We start from the raw sequence: 17,569 nt of genomic DNA on the forward strand, positions 1-17,569 counted from the left end.
ATGGTGCCTGTCAAGGATGTGTGTTTCCAGGGAATATTTAGTGTCCATTCAAATTTGATATAATGACATTTATTGCTAAAGACCAAATTGCTTGTTCATTTAGGGATTATAATACTGCTGTAACCTATAATATGACCAGCATTTTTAGAATGGATTCCAGTATAGTGCCAGCACTTTCCCAAAATACAGACAGATAGTCAGAGTTTATTTTAGTAACAAAGGCTTAAGCACATGTATTTTAAAATTTTACATACATTTTAATTAGTTACTTCTATTTTTTCCTTCTCATTCTGTCTAATTTGAAACTTCACAACTCTATAAGCATCAAATGCTAACAAAGCATCACTTTAAACACATGAACATTGCACATCCATTGGTTTTAAAGGAGGTACCATGTGTTACAGTTACGCCTGTGCTAACATACTTGGCTGGGTTGGGGTCTTAATTTCCTCAGCATTCAAAATGCCATCAAGTCTAGTCGTTACTTAGTGAATTAGTGGAGTCTTCTCTGTCTATGTGTCTCCCCAAATTAAACAGCATAGAGTATTTGGCACCCTTCACTCCACTGAAAGATGAATGACCAACTTTCTGAGATACACGTAGTATTTTTTTTTAATTTGTTGTCTCAAACATGTAGTAGACATCTGTGATAGTCTTAGGAACAGAATTCAAAAATCTGGTTCTTTAAGTGGGAGACGGTCCTCCCCCTTTCTCTGGTCTCAGAGTTTATAGCCCTTCCATCTCTTTCGATTACAGGATAAGAATCAATGTGAACCTGACTGTCTCAGTCTCCTGGCTGTTTCTGTCTAAAATTGTGTAGGATTGTGTCATTCTCTCTGTTATCACTGACTCTTTTCTCTACAAGTTCAGCCTTGGATGTGATTTCTTCTGGGATGATGTATGCCTCACTGGTCGTGGTGGTTTTGTGTTCATTGACGCATGGCTTAGCCATAGGTCTGTTCAATTCAGCATATCCAAAATATATGGGCTGTATTAGACAAAACTGCTACCTTGCCGCTACCTTGCCTCTGGCCATCAGTTTCACATTCATGCCTTGCTGTCAAAGAGTTGCTTTGAAATTTGGGTTTCACGGCTTTTTGGTCTGTCTCTTACTTTCTCCAAACCTGCTTTCTGCCACTGACATATGCTTGATGTTCTGCACTACCTTGACCAGCCCTGAAGGCAGCCCATTATTTTGGTTGCTGTGACTCTCCTGTCCTGTTCTCTTCCACTCCAGCTGGTTCACTGTGCAGGGGAAGGTCTGGAAATCACGAGTCTGCACAAAGGGGGCATGTGGGGCTGGCACTGATGGAGAACATCACAGCACAGGAACAGCGACTGCCATGTGGTAATGGGGCAGAAGGGGACTTCTTGTGGCCCTTACATCTGAAATGGGATAGATAGTAGCAATGGAAGAGGAGGGCTGCAAGAGGTGGAGGGGCTGGTACCAGCCAGGATGTACATCCCTCAGTTTCTCATATATTTCAGTGTTTAGGTCAGAAGAGTTAAATATGCATCTAGATTTGACTTTCATAAGGGTCAAAAATGTCAAGGTCTAGAGTTTTGGCTCAGGGCTCCCGTAAATTACTAATATTTAAGTTTACTGTATGGATCTGTGGTTCTCTAGTGGTCTCATCAGATGTTTCTAAAACTGTATGGGGTTTAGCCCCAGAGTCCTCCACATAGCCATTGTCCTCTACACAGGGGGCTTTTTTTACCTTTCTCACTTTTTTCGAAATCTGTCCTTTGCCAGTTTGTCTCCCTTAAAATTCTTTATGCGTGCATGAAACTGGTCTAATTTTAATTTTTATGCTTCAGCATCCATCTATGGGTGTGCCCTTACATAGCTGGAGCAAATGAGTTCTAGCTTGCAGATTTTTGCTTTTGTAGCCTTTCTTTTCCCTGACTTCCACTGTAGGCTGACTTAAAAAAAAAATATAAAAAAAATTCCTTGATTGCTATGAATATCTCTCTCCCGACCTTGTCCGTGAAGGTTAAAATCATACCTATTGTTGTGCTGGTGGGTGGGCCTCTGACCTTAAGCCACTCATTTCTAGGGCTTGTCAAAATTAGGTGCTTGTTTATTTATTTTTTAAACTCTTTATCTTTTAATGGCATATTCAGGATGTATTTGCCATCTTCTTTTCCCAAATGCTTTTGATTTTAATAGGGTTTCCTTCAGCAATTCTGCTGACCTCCTGATTCCTGCAGAAACATGAATTTGGAAAGTTCAGCAGCAGAGTGTTAACCCCCAGGTGTACAAAACCCACCAGATTAGTCAATTAATGAGATACTTCAGTGGTTTGCATGATTTAGGCTGTCTTCAGGCACTGAGAAAAATGTTAATAATGTGCAAGTATTGTGATGTTTGTTTTTCTTGTATTTTTATTTGCAGAAATTGAACTCAAATACAAACCTATATGCTTTTTTCTATCAACATCCTCATTAAAATGGAGCCTCTATCCAGTATTTAATGTTGGTATGAATGTCTGTGTACAAATCCTTGCATCTGTGATGATAAACTTCCACTTGGAATTCTTCTTCTTACTCTGCATCCTCCTGTGACATTGAAGAAGAAATACACAAAAAGGGGGGAAAAAAAGAAGTTACTAAAAATCTCCAGTTCTAGCGGGAAGAGTCACCCCCATCACAGGATGGATTTGCCATCGTAGCTCTCCTTAGGGAGTCTAAAAGTGGTCAGGGCAGAGATGCCCTGAGCCTGTGATGACTTCTCTGGAATTGCCATATTTGTACTGTCTTTCCTTTCTTGGATTCTTCCCCGCCTCTTCCGCGCCCCCCCCCCCCCCCCGCCTTCCTTTAAGTGCTCTCTTTTTTCCCAGTCCTGTTCTTATTCTTTCAGACCTGTCTTATTCTTCCATTTCTTCATTCATTCTCCTCGAATTCCTTTTCTTGTGTTTCTTTGCTTTGTACAAGTGTTACCAGTAACTGGTACCGCTGTGGTTGGAATTGACCACCAGAAAGCTGGCCATGTTGTTGAATAACTACCCACAGAGGGTGTCATCCTGAGTGGGCCTGTTATTGCACTGAATTCTAATAATTCATTTTCATAAACAAAGAAAAGTGTTAGAGTGCAGTGCAGGTATTGCTGCTTTGCTCCCTAGTTATGGGCCAAAGTTACTTTAAGATTTACAGATTCCTGTGTTTTCTTGAATCCTCCCCTCACTGCAAGGCCTTATATCTGGATGATTTCCTGCACTGCACGTTGCTATCTCTACAGGAGATAGAGCCTCACCTCCATCCCGGGAAAGGTGATGGAGCAGCTTATCCTGGAGGTCATCATCAAGCAAGTGGAAGAAAAGAAGGTTATCAGGAGTAGACATCATGGATTCACCAAGGGGAAATCATGCCTGACCAATCTGATAGCTTTCTACGATGACATGACTGGCTGGGTAGACGAAGGGAGAGCTGTGGATGTTATCTACCTTGACTTCAGCAAGGCTTTTGACATGGTCTCCCATGATATCCTCCTAGGGAAGCTGAGGAAGTGTGGGCTGGATGAGTGGTCGGTGAAGTGGATAGAGAACTGGCTGAATGGCAGAACTCAGAGGGTTGTCATCAGCGGCGCTGAGTCTAGTTGGAGGCCTGTAACTAGTGGTGTCCCCCAGGGGTCAGTACTGGGCCCAGTCTTGTTTAACTTCTTCATCAATGACCTGGATGAAGAGTTAGAGTGTACCCTCAGCACATTTGCTGATGACACCAAACTGGGAGGTGTGGTGGATACACCAGAAGGCTGTGCTGCCATTCAGCGTGACCTGGACGGGCTGGAAAGTTGGGCAGAGAGGAACCTGATGAGGTTCAACAAGGGCAAATGCAGGATCCTGCACCTGGGGAGGAACAACCCCATGCATCAGTACAGGCTTGGGGCGGACCTGCTGGAGAGCAGCTCTGTGGAGAGGGACCTGGGTGTCCTGGTGGACGACAGGTTGACCTTGAGCCAGCAGTGTGCCCTGGCTGCCAAGAAGGCCAATGACATCCTGGGGTGCATTAGGAGGAGTGTGGCCAGCAGGTCAAGGGAGGTTATCTTCCCCCTCTACACTGCCCTAGTGAGGCCTCATCTGGAGTACTCTGTCCAGTTCTGGGCTCCCCACTTCAAGAAAGATGAGGGGTTACTGGAGAGAGTCCAGCGGAGGGCTACGAGGATGGTGAGGGGACTGGAGCATCTCTCCTACGAGGAAAGGCTGAGGGAGCTGGGCTTGTTTAACCTGAAGAAGAGAAGGCTGCGAGGGGACCTAATATACGCTTACAAATATCTGAAGGGTGGGTGTCAGGAGGATGGGGCCAGACTCTTTTCAGTGGTGCCCAGTGACAGGACAAGGGGCAATGGGCACAAACTGAAGCATAGGAAGTTCCATCTGAAGATGAGGAAGGACTTCTTCCGTCTGAGGGTGACGGAACCCTGGAACAGGCTGCCCAGGGAGGTTGTGGAGTCTCCTTCTCTGGAGATATTCCGGACTTGACTGGACGCAGTCCTGTGCAGCCTGCTGTAGGTGACCCTGCTTCGGCGGGGGGGTTGGACTAGATGACCCACAGAGGTCCCTTCCAACCCCTAACATTCTGTGATTCTGTGAGAGCATGCCTTTTGTGAGAGAACTAGAGAAAGAGACCCAGGAGAAGATGCAGTTAAGTTGATCCTTAAGGCAGGAACCATGCTGGCTCTATAGTACATTGCTTTTTCTGCAGTACTCATCCCAGAAGAGTACTGGGATGAACATCAGAGCTGAGAATATATACCTGTCACTTAAGATTGGTCCTGAAATGCAGGAGGGCAAGAAGTGTAAGAATAATAAAAAGTATAACACCAAACCTTTGTTTTACGTGCTTAGAAGCATGTGCATGTACCTGGGATCTGCCTGTGCTTAGTTTTTGCTGTTGCTAAGGGACATGTTTGAGTAATCTTTGTGCTTGTTGGTACTTTCGTGAGCATGTCCACTTCTTTTTGGAGTGAAGTCAGAGTCTGGCTCAGCATTATGGATGAGTATGACACGTTATAACCCTACAATTTCTAGCAGGTATCACTTACAGATAGATTTAGTGGGCAGAGAAACTAAATTTGAAATTGGTGTTTTTCTATTCTGCAAATCAGCTTTTATACACAAAACACTAAAAGAGGAACTCCCTCAAGCTGCTTTTCTCTGCCCTCTCCCATCTGTCTTGAAAGCTCACTTCCACTATAAAAACGAAGATGACCCTCGAGGCCTGTTAAATTTGGGATCTGATCCATTATGGGAAGCTATTTTAGTATCTTTCTGCTTCAGAGAGGTGGTCTCAAAGAGCTGATTTGACACATAAGGTTTTTCTGGAGGTGAAGCCATCTTTGTGTTAGGAGGAGCAAAGCTCTGATGGAGGTAACTTGCTGTTTAGGTCAGGAGCAAACCAATTTTCCTCTTATCAAAGCTCTGGCTGCTATAATCTAATAATAGGTGGAAGAGAGAACAGAAAGGACTGTTTAGAAAAGTGCATTGAAAAGAGCATATATTTTAAAATTCATTTTAATCAAGTGACCCTGAAGTGGGCATTTGTATTTATATATATATTTAGCTGTGTGGTTTTTTTTTTGTTTTTTTTTTTCCTGAAGGAGGTTATTTTTCTGAGCACCTTGGTAGCATGTCAAGGTTGAGCTAGTAGGCTAATACACAAAGCTGGCTTCGTGGAGCTTTTATGGGGAAACAGCCTTGAGTGTGTCACCTCTGATGCACTTTGCTTTTGAAGCACCTGTTTCATTTATTCTAAGGTTCGCTTATTTTCTGGGACTGTATTTTCATATTCATATTACTATGAAAGATGAAAGAAAAGAAAGTGTTGAAATCGGGGAACTGCTTAAGTCAATAGGTAGACGAAATTGCTGCTACCTTTGGTGGAGCCTCCTGCGGTGTTTACTGGAAGGGATGGTTGTTTCCTAACCTCTTTGTTTAGAAAAAATGTTGGAGAAAAGCTTTTGTAGCTGCTTTCTGGAAAATGCTTTCTGTGAGGATGCTTGAGTAACTGTGCAGGGATGCCTGTGGGCAGCTTAGCCCCCATAGAAAGTAGGACCTGGGAAAATGAAACGATTGAGGACCTAAATGAAATCTTCAAATTACCCACCCTCCCTACTTGATACAGGCAGGGACAGTTCAGCATGGTGCTTACCGCTGCACCCACCCCTCCCCTGTGGATTATCCTGGCTTGGGCACTGCATTTCACTTGCACCCACTGGGTGCAGGTGTGTATGCCATCACCTTTTCTTGTCTGGGATGAAAGGCAGTCCTGGAGGGTGGTACAACCTGCTCTGGTCTTGATTCGTTGCCTGCGTTTCCCATGTTGTGCTTTGCTGAAGTAGTTCTTCAGCTTTGGTTCTTCCTTTGACGTTATTTCTCTGGATACGGGAGTGATGGGGAAGTGCTGGCTGCAAAGCCCATTTTTTTGTAAAGACAAAGAATGTGTCAGTATAAGAAGTGCACACCATTTTAATGAAATAATATTCTCAGAACATAGTAAATAGGAGTCAAATTTTTCTGGCAGATACAAGGTTAAATTTAGCAAGAAAAAGTTCCTGACAAAGAGATCGTTCTTTATCGGAGATGCGTGCTTTCCAGCCCATCTTCCCCATGCAACATCCAGCTCAGTGCTAGAGGTGGGCCTGGCTCAGACCAGCAAGTGACTGCGTGCTCTGGGTTTGGAGGGTTTAGAATCATAGAATCATAGGTTGGAAAAGACCTCTAAGATCATCAAGTCCAACCATCCACCCAACACCACTAACCATATCCTGAAGTGCCACATCTACACGTTTTTAAACACCATCAGGGATGGGGACTCAACCACCAGCCTGGGCAGCCTGTTCCAGTGTCTGACCACTCTTTCAGTAAAGAGATTTTTCCTAATATCTAATCTAAACCTCCCCTGACACAACTTGAGGCCATTGCCTCTTGTCCTATTGCTAGTTACCTGGGAGAAGAGACCAACACCTGCCTCACTACAACCTCCTTTCAGGTAGTTGTAGAGAGCAAGAAGGTCCCCCCTCAGCCTCCTCTTCTCCAGACTAATCAGCCCCAGTTCCCTCAGCTGCTCCTCATAAGACTTGTTCTCTAGACCCCTCACCAGCCTTGTTGCCCTTCTCTGGACATGCTCCAGCACCTCCATGTCCTTCTGGTAGTGAGGGGCCCAAAACTGAACACAGCACTCGAGGTGCCGCCTCACCAGTGCAGAGTACAGGGGCACAATCACCTCCCTACTCCTGCTGGCCACACTATTCCTGATCCAAGCCAGGATGCTGCTGGCCTTCTTGTCCACCTGGGCACACTGCTGGCTGATGTTCAGCCAGCTGTCAACCAGCACCCCAAGGCCCTGTTCTGTTGGGCAGCTTTCCAGCCACTCTTCCCCAAACCTGTTAGTGTTGCATGGGGTTGTTGTGACCCAAGTGCAGGACCTGGCACATGGCCTTGTTGAACCTCATACAGTTGGCCTCGGCCCATCTATTCAGTCTGTCGAGATCCCTCTGCAGAGCCTTCTTATCCTTAAGCAGATCGACACTCCTGCCTAGCTTGGTGTTATCTGCAAACTTACTGAGGGAACACTCAATCCCCTCATCCACATCATTCATAAAAAAGTTAAACAAGACCAGACCCAAAACTGAGCCCTGGGGGACACCACTTGTGACTGGCTGTCAGCTGGATTTAACTCCATTCACCACCACTCACTGTGCTCGGCCACTCAGCCAGTCCAGTGCAGAGTACACTCATCCAAACCATGGGCAGCTAGTTTCTCCAGGAGAATGCTGTGGGGAACAGTGTCAGAGGCCTTACTAAAGTCCAGGTAGACAACAGTCACAGCATTTCCTTCATCCTCTAGGCGAGTCACCTGGTCATGAAGGAGATCAGGTTGGTCAAGCAGGACCTGCCTTTCATGAACCCATGCTGGCTGGGCCTGATCCCCTGGTTGTCCTTCACATGCCTGGTGAGCACACTCAGGATGAATCGCTCCATGAGTCTTCCCCAGCACCGAGGTCAGACTGACAGGCCTGTAGTTCCCAGGATCCTCCTTCTGGCCCTTCTTGTAGATGGGTGTTACATTGGTAATCCTCCAGTCATCTGGGACCTCCACTGTTAGCCAGGACTGCTGAGAGATGATGGAGAGTGGCTTGGCCAGCTTCTCTGCCAGTTGCCTCAGTACTGTTGGCTGGATCCCATCCAGCCCCATAGACTTGTAAGCATCCAGGTGGCATAGCAGGTTGTTAACTGCTTCCTCCTGGATTATGGGAGGTTTGTTCTGCACTCCTTCCCTGTCTTCCAGCACTGCGGGCTGACTACCCTGGGAATAACCAGTCTGACTATAGAATCACTAGACTGAGACGAAGAAGGCGTTAAGTACATCAGCCTTTTCCCCATCCTTGTTGGCAATATTCCCCCTCGCATCCAGTAAGGGATGGAGACTCTCATCAGCCTTCTTTTTGTTGTTGACGTATTTGTAAAAACATGTTTTTGTTGTTCCTTACAACAGTGGCCAGCCTGAGTTGTAGCTGGGCTTTTGCCTTTCTAATTTCCTCTCTGCACAACCTAACGAGACCCCTGTACTCCTCTTGAGTCGCCTGCCCTTTCTTCCATAGGTGGTAGACCCTCCTTTTTTTCCTGAGTCCCAGCAAGAGCTCCCTGTTCAGACAGGCTGATTATCTTCCCTGCCAGTTCGTCTTGTGGCACATGATGACAGCCTGCCCCTGTGCCTTTAAGACTACCTCCTTGAAGAATTTACAGCCTTCCTGAACCCCTTTGCCCTTCAGGACTCTCTCCCAAGGGACCCTCTCAACCAGCGTCCTAAACAGGCCAAAGTCTGCCCTCCGAAAGTCCATGATGGTGGTTTTGCTGGCCCCCCTCTTAGCTTCACCACGAACTGAGACCTCCACCATTTCATGGTCGCTAAGCACAAGACAGCCTCTGACCACCACATCTCCCACCAGTCCTTCTCTGTTAGTAAACAGCAGGTCTAGAGAGGCACCTCCCCTGGTAGGCTCACTTACCAGCTGCATCAGGAATTTAGCTTCCCCACACTCCAGGAACCTCCTAGACTGTTTCCTCTCTGCTGTGTTGTATTTCCAGCAGATGTCCGGTAAGTTAAAGTCCCCCATGAGAACAAACGCTAGCGATTGTGAGACTTCTGCCAGCCTCTTGTAGAAAACTTCATCTGCCTCTTCATCCTGGTTGGGTGGTCTATAATAGACCCCCAGCAGGATGTCTGCCTTGTTGGCTTTCCCCCTCATCTTTACCCAGAAGCATTTGCCTTGTCATCACAATCGTCGAGCTCTATACAGTCGAAGCAGTCCCTAACATACAGTGCCACCCCACCGCCTCTCCTTCCTCGCCTATCCCTTCTGAAGAGTTTGTAGCCATCCATCACAGCACTCCAGTCATGAGAGTCATCCCACCACATTTCTGTGATGGTGACCAAGTCATAGCTGTCCTGCTGTGCAATGGCTTCCAGCTCCTCCTGTTTATTGCCCATGCTACGCGCATTGGTTTAGATGCACTTGAGCTGGGCTGTTGATCTCACCCCGACACTGGCATGCCACACCTGGGATCATCTCTAGTGAGCCGGGTTGTGTCCGCTTCCCCCTTTGAACCTAGTTTAAAGCCCTATCAATGAGCCCCGCCAGCTCGTGGGCAAGAATCCTTTTCCTCCTTTGTGACAGATGGACTCTACCTGTAGCCAACAGGCCCAGTGCTGTGTAAACCTCCCCATGATCAAAGAAACCAAAATTCTACCGATGGCACGAGCCTCTGAGCCATCTGTTAATCAGGTGAGTTTTCCTGTCCCTTTCAGTGCTCTTCCCTGCCACTGATGGGATTGAAGAAAACACCACCTGCGCCCCTGATCCTTCAGCCAGTTGCCCCAGTGCCCTGAAGTCCGTTTTGATGGCCTTGGGACTTCTCTCCATGATCTCATGACCACTAACCTGCATTACCAAGAGGGGGTAATAATCAGAGGGCTGCACCAGACCAGGGAGCTTCCTAGCAACATCCCTAACCCGGGCCCCAGGGAGGCAGCAGACATCCCTGTGGGATGGGTCTAGTCGGCATATCGGGCCCTCTAGTTTGCCTAGTAGATCTGCAGCAGAGGGGTTGCTATCTGTCACTCCCAAATTAGGTGCAAGTGCTGTGAAAGGAGTGGGTGTTTTGTGGGTTAGGAGTTGCATTGCAGAAGATGAAGCCCCTGACGGGTGCTCTGCAGAGTACGGTTGTAAATTGTTCCAGCTCTGCTGGCTGTGGTGCATTAAAGCCATGGAGGCTCCTCACCCGGTGAAACTAGATGGTTAACACTTGTGCTGTGAAAGCTGTCTGGTAGTTGGATAAGGAGACAATACTGTTGTTTGGCTTGTTATTGAAACATTTCATACTCGTCATGGAAAGTCACCCTGGCTGAGCATTGCATTTCTCTTATGCTTGATCTGCTGGGCAGAGCAGAACTGAAGATCAGCGAAGTGATTCACTGCACCTGTAATAGTAATTTACTTCAGTGTAAGATGTATAAAACACTCTGGTTCTGACCTGGGAGCATTTCATACGGATAAGTGGTCGTAAGTGGGTGTGAGACAATATTTCACTGTTTTTCAAAGTAAGAGTATGATTTCCAGGAAGCCTAAAAGAAGCAGGTGTGCAGCCTTCGCTGAACTATAGTGAGACCCAGTCTCTTGGCTCCCGTAAGCTGCTTTGGAAATCACAGCCAACATGTCTGAGCCCTCTAGAAATGTTGTCTTAAAATGCCATGTGTAGGAAATTGGCATTTGCAATGCTGCAATAGAAATGTACTTTGTGAGTGGTTTCTTTTCAAGCTTTTCAACCTTTTAATGCTTTTTTTTCTTCCTTTCTGTCCCATTAAATCTGCAACTAACCACCGAAGAGCCTAGAAATGACAGCATAAAGGCGTCTGCCTGGGAAGGCTGTAAGAGAAGCACCTTTTTGTCAGAAGAATATGAACCAGGAGTTGAAAGCTTCTAGATTTAGTTCCGTTTGAATGCACTAGCTGTTTGAGCCTTGTGTTATTCAGACTGATGTTCAGAGTGGATTGGTTTGTGCTTTCGGTCACATTAAGTACTTGAAAGGTAGGAGACGAGAGTTTCCTTTGCTTCAAGCATGGTATTACATCTTCAGTGGATTATACCTCCAGATCAGACATTGATAAATTGAAATGGTAAAACTGAAACAGAGTCAACTGAAGGGACAAAGTGCACCTTTAAAAGATGGTTCCATGAAGACCCCCAGGTGGAAACCAGGCTGGAAAATCTGGCTCTAGTTTTGTCTCACGGTTGTTTAGACACACCTAAATATTACAAATGAATGTGTCATGGGAGAGGAGTGGGTATGGGAGGAATGCTTTGCATGCGTTTATCTGTAGCTGGGAACTGAAGTTGTTGCTTTCTTCTGAATTCTTGCAGGTGAAAGTGATGGTAAGAATTTGTCCCTCTCAAGGAGCACATGAAACATCAGAATCCATGTCCTTCCTAAAGGTAGACCCGCGAAAAAAGCAAATCACATTTTATGATCCAGCGGCAAGTGGGCCTTCCAATGCAGGTCACAGGAGAGGCGTTGTAGCTGTCCCAAAGATGTTTGCCTTTGACGCAGTTTTCCCCCAGGATGCTTCGCAGGTACTGGAGTCACTCGAGTAATCCTCCTGAGTCTTCTCATGGCCACTGCATTTGGTTGCCTTGAGAGTTCTTTCTGGTTCTGGGGAATTTTATTTGAATGAGTTGCCTTAATGCCTGGAAAAAAACGTGATAATTAATAGACAAGTGGGTAAATTCTTACATTTTCAGTTTAGTCGAGATGTAAAATTAAGGAGTAATAGCTGGGGAGATGGATTTGATGACTAAATTATCTTCCTGCATTTTCTCTTGTTAGGGAAAGACACACAGCCAATTTGAAATTCACTTTTCCATCCAGTTATGTTTTAACCCATTTGATGTCATTGAAATAAAGTCCTTCCCCACTGCTTTCAATGAGAAATGAACATGTGCTTAACGTTAAACTAAATGCTGCTGTTAGGAGAAGAGATACAGCTAACCTTGTGGGATTGCTATACTGAAAGAGTTAGGGAGCTTTTATATTTTCCTTGCCTTTTCCAGTGTGTTTATACTGTTTTTTTGACTGATTGTTTTATCTTGATGGTGGTGCTGATGGTGCGTGTCTTTCTCTTCCCTACAAAAGGGTGTATTTGTACAGTAGTAGCGTCAGATGTGAAATGTGATACACAGATAGGATGGCTGGTATTTGAGAGCATTGTGGGCTGCAGTATATTTAGTGAGACTGGACACCTGAAATACCCTTCTGAGAAAAATCTTGGGTTCAGATAAAAAATCCTAGAACAACTTCAAAAAGAGAAAAAAAAATTAAGCCCATCAAATAGGGCTTGATGAAAGAAAAATAAAACACAAAACATCCAAAGTGAAAAAGATGTATTAATGTTGAGAAAACATGACAAGATCTAGTTCAGAATCCCACCCTCAGATCTTCTTCTAGGATTTTGTTTAGTTTTTTGGGTCCCAGGCTACAGATATGAAAATGTCTATTAGGTCCAAGTTCTAGACAAGCGCTAAAGATGGAGAATAACCTCCCACACAGGTCGGTGCCTAAAGCAATGTAACCATGCCAGGAGGCTGGTGTTAAGATTCTGCATAAGCAGAAATGACATCTTTGTGCAGAAATAAGCAACAGTGATCTTGACATTAGTCCAGAAGTGGAAGTGGCTTTTTCTTACTTGTGTTGCCAGCCCTGCTGCAAGGTGGCTAGTCACAGCCTGTTTCTCTGCTGGCTTTGACACCAGTCCTTCAGGTTGTCGACCCCTGGTTGGGGCTAGTCTCTTGCAGGTCCTTCTGGTGGGCCTGTTGGGTGGCCTGTTTGTGGTGTTTCTGGGTGACATTGGCCAGTGCAGCCACTTCTGTGCAGGCGTCTTTGCTTGAGGCAGGCTTGCTGCGGTGCACCTGCAGACACAGCCTTATCATTTCACTGTAGTTACATATTTACACCAACCCTCTCCCCTGCCTGCAGCTGCCGTACTTAATAGACCATCTTATTGTATATTTGAAACCTTCACTGACGTGGATAAACTGGTTTTAGTACACTAAAATATTTTTGTAAGTTCTCTTTATTGATGATGATGTTTCCTCTGGAAGAGGAAAATGTGATACTATGAAATCTTATTCAGGGATCTTAATGCATTTTCTCCAGTATAAATGTCTTTTTAATTCCTGTGAGCACTCTTGAGTAGCTTAATTTCAGTGGAGTTGCTACTATTGCTGAATAGCCTTGGCTAAGCTATTATACCAGCAGGAAGTCTGGTTGGATAGCATTGGATGCTACATTAGTCGTGGAATCAATATTCCAAGAGAATTGGTTTAATAGAACTGAGAACTATTTTAGGCTGTAGTAGCATATTTTATTATTTTTTTAAGATAGCATAGTTACTAAAATAATAGGACCAATGCCATAAAAATGGGGAGAATATTGCACCTCAAAAATATTGAGTCATTCATTTCATTGCAGAAGAACAGTGAAAACCGTAGCAGTATATGCTCTTTTACTTATTTGTCTCCAATCTTTCTTTCAGGCTGAGGTATGCTCTGGAACAGTAGCAGAAGTAATCCAGTCTGTTGTGAATGGTGCAGATGGTTGCATATTTTGCTTTGGTCATGTCAAGCTTGGTGAGCTCCCAAATTCGTTACAGTTAATTACTATGTCAGTCTGGTAATTACATGCTGTCAGCTCCTGGAACAATAAACCTGGAGTATATGAATAGATTAGAATTTCTTTTTAATTAGCTTTGCAAACTTATCATGGTTTATTTCTACACTGGGATTGTAAATTTTAATTTGAAAAGGTAAAACGTAGCATCAGATTAGCTTATTCAAGAGCAAGTTTATATAGGTGCACTATGATGAAAATCTAAAGATCAGAGATGTTTATAATGCTAATTTGCTGTGGGTCTGAGTTACAAAAACTGCAAAACTAATTGAATAAATAGTATTGGATTAATAATTAAATACTTTGCATTTTTGCATCTGTTCTTTCCCATTATCTGTGCAGCACATGGCATTGCATGTCAGGTACAGTGATGATATGAAGAGACACCGTCTTGTACAAGAAAGGTGAATTAAGTTCATGTTTGTCTTTTCATTCTAGGCAAATCTTTTACCATGATTGGGAAAGATAACTCCACACAAAGCCTTGGTATCATCCCCTGTGCAATTTCTTGGCTCTTCAAATTAATCAATGAACGTAAAGAAAAAACTGGGACTCGTTTCTCTATTAGAGTATCTGCTGTGGAGATCAGTGGCAAAGATGAAAACCTCAAGGATTTGTTAGCTGAAGTAGCCACTGGCAGCCTTCAGGATGGCCAGTCTCCCGGGGTTTATCTGAGAGAGGATCCAATATGTGGAACCCAGGTATAATGGATATTGCAACGTAAATTTTTCTAAGCCTTTCTTCTGCCTTTTATTTCCTGTTATCTGACAAAAATTATGACAACTTTTAAGACAGTAAAAAAAAAATTGATTGCTTTTAATTTATAAGCCCTTCTCCCATGGTGTACATATTTGTTTCTTTTAGTGCCCTAGAGATTTAGCTAGTTCAGCAAAAAATAATAATAAAAAAATGCCCCTGTGCTAATTAGTCATTTTCTTGTTTATATTCAAGCTTCAAAACCAAAGTGAGCTAAGGGCCCCAACAGCAGAGAAAGCTGCCTTTTTCCTTGATGCTGCAGTTGCTGCCAGAAGTACCAGCAAACCTGAATGTGAGGAAGAAGATAGGAGGAATTCACATATGCTCTTTACTCTTCACATATACCAGTATCGCATGGAGAAGAGTGGCAAAGGAGGAAGTATGAATCTTCTTACCATATTGTTTATTTTTTAAATGACGTGGGTTTGGGTTAGTTTAAACAATAATTTGCAATAAATTAAAAAGAAAAAAATGAAGTGAACCCTCAACCCGTTTGAGTCACCTTTGACTTTGGTAGCTGTGGATAATATCTGGTTTCCTTCCTATTAATATTTAATTTGGTAATTATCCCATGCTGTATTAATTATTTTCTTCATTTGAATACATGTTGAGTACCAAGTTTGGCTTAAGTCCATACAAGAATGTGATGTACAACTGTTTTTCCCCTTTTTGTTTTAGTGTCTGGAGGACGCAGCCGTTTGCATCTCATTGATCTAGGGAGCTGTGAAAAAGTGCTGAGCAAGAGCCGAGATGGAGGAGGGTCTCTGTGTCTGTCTCTCTCTGCCCTGGGCAATGTAATTTTGGCCTTAATTAATGGTGCTAAGCATGTGCCATATAAGTAAGTGAATTATTATCTGCATTATCTTAAATTTGTGGCTGGTGTTACCTTAGCAATGAATTGCATCAACTATTTACTCTTTACCTAAGGTGAAGTTAAAGGAAGTCCTGTCAGAGAGGAGTCTGTCTTCTTTTAAGGTTGCTTCCGTATTACAGATACAGATATCCATTCATCTACCTGTCTATACATATACATACATACATACAACTTTTAAAATGTCACATAGTAACCTGAAATTCTTAATTACATGGCCAAAAATGATATACATATTGCATAAGTATATATTGGTATGTACTTAAGTTGGGTGAAATTTTGGGAGGGGTTTGATTGTTGAAAAAAAGCAGGGGAAAAAGGCCTGAATGTTTTCTTTTCTTCTATCTTTTCTTTGTTTCCTGGGTTTGGAATTTAGACTGATCTCAGCAAGCTGGACATTAGTGAACCATTTCATCAAAATTTCATAGGATTTTCTCTCCTTTTTCCAAATTTAAAAATTATATTGAAATGTCAGAAAATACTAGAGGGTTTATCAGGTATGATCATCAAAGTTTATTTCTGTATGCCTTTTTGAATGATAATCTTTTCAATTAAAAAAAAACAAAACCACCACCATGTTGCACATTTGTTCAGCAGAAGTGAACATTTAGGTGTGTTCCTGTGTGGAGTCTACTTGACAATAATATTATGTCAAACACACCTGTGGGGAGCCCAACTTAAAGACAACAGCCACATTGTAAACACCCTTACCAGAACTTGGCCTTCAGTCCTTGAATTTAATTGCTGCTTGTCTTCATGCACTATAACTTTGTGCCGTTGTTATCAATCATGTCATTTCACATATTTATCTAGCGTTGCATCTCAGACAGGTGTTCTTTCTTTCTGTATTAGGCAGGAAAATAATTTCCTCAGGCTAGTTGCGAGGTTTGTGGATGGAGCAGAGGATGGATGGGTTAGAATAGGGAAGAGCAGTTCCTCAACTTTGTCACCTACCATGGTTTAATGAGCAGACATGACGGTAGTTCCCACACATTGGGCCAGCTCAGGGGGGGCGATAGGAAGCAGCCTTCAGGGGAGCCCTGAGGGAGAGACGTCTTGGAGACCAGTGGAGGACAAAATGTCACCTATCTTGTCAGCTTTGCTGTCCATGGCGGAGGACTCGCATCACCAGGAAAGCCTTCAGAGAGAAATTCTGCTACCCATTTGCTATGTCAGAGCAGAGCACAGCCAGCAGAATGGAAACTACATTAGTTGGGGTGGCACTGATAATATATTTCTGATATCTAATGTTGCTATATTTGTTTTGAGATTTCTTGCCATTTCTGTTGACTTATTTTTCCTTATTACCAAAACTGTTTGCATAGAGCTCACAGAGCTTAGCTATCCAGGTACTAAGTCTGCTCAGCTAAAAATACGGTACTCATGAGCTTTTTGGGTAATATGAGCTAAACCTGAGATAACTAAACTAGTTATCAATCAATTATTTTACAGTTGTCTAAGTAACAAACAAAATGACTTGTTATACTGCAGATACACAGGCAAATAAATAATTAAAATACTGGTATCTTTGTACATTTAGACATATTTTAAGTGTGGTCGAATAGGAGCATATTTCTTATCTACATGTAGCATACGTGCATATATCGTATAAGAGTTGAAAGCACAGCTTGTGGTGTGAAAATCTGCAAAAAAAGACTGTGATTTCTTTAAACCATCCTAGTGTTCTCATTTGTTATGCAGGGACAACAAGTTGACAATGTTGTTGAGGGAATCACTTGGGAACATCAACTGCAGAACTACTATGATTGCGCATATTTCTGACTCCCCAGCCAATTACGCAGAAACTCTCACCACCATTCAGCTTGCATCGCGAATCCATCGAATGAGAAAGAAGAAATCCAAGGTTAGTTCACAAACAAGCAGGAATTAATTCATTTGAAAATGAGTTTTCCTAACCTCTCAGTGGGGGAACATGGGATTTCTCAGCGGTAAGAAGTAATACAAAATGCATAAAAGCTCAGGAGAGGAACTAACAAATGACTTGGCACTGAGCCATCATCCCGCCCCCAATCCTTAAGCCTGAAATTCCCTTCTTTTTGTTCCAAACACGTATTCTTTCTTTGCTTATATGTGGAACTATCTCAGAAGCTCCTATTCATATTAATTAGAAATGAATAAGGAAGGAACAGAAAACTGTTGAGGAGAAAGAATGCATAATATTTAATGGAAATCATCTGAAGAGGTTTGATTGTTATACTAC

At 43.5% G+C, this 17,569-nt stretch overlaps 1 protein-coding gene across 1 annotated transcript in view; it reads left to right on the forward strand.

The window, feature by feature from the left end:
- KIF26A (kinesin family member 26A) overlaps window positions 1-17,569 on the forward strand; it is a 106,359-nt gene that overhangs the window by 78,535 nt on the left and 10,255 nt on the right. Inside the window, exons 6-11 of the mRNA XM_075426974.1 lie at window positions 11,420-11,629; window positions 13,588-13,681; window positions 14,160-14,422; window positions 14,673-14,856; window positions 15,156-15,315; window positions 17,050-17,212. Of these exons, the coding sequence (XP_075283089.1) occupies window positions 11,420-11,629; window positions 13,588-13,681; window positions 14,160-14,422; window positions 14,673-14,856; window positions 15,156-15,315; window positions 17,050-17,212 (1,074 nt within the window). The remainder of the gene's footprint in view (window positions 1-11,419; window positions 11,630-13,587; window positions 13,682-14,159; window positions 14,423-14,672; window positions 14,857-15,155; window positions 15,316-17,049; window positions 17,213-17,569) is intronic.

This window comes from Opisthocomus hoazin, chromosome 7 (genome assembly GCF_030867145.1).
Source record: "Opisthocomus hoazin isolate bOpiHoa1 chromosome 7, bOpiHoa1.hap1, whole genome shotgun sequence".
Classification (NCBI taxonomy): Eukaryota; Metazoa; Chordata; class Aves; order Opisthocomiformes; family Opisthocomidae; genus Opisthocomus; species Opisthocomus hoazin.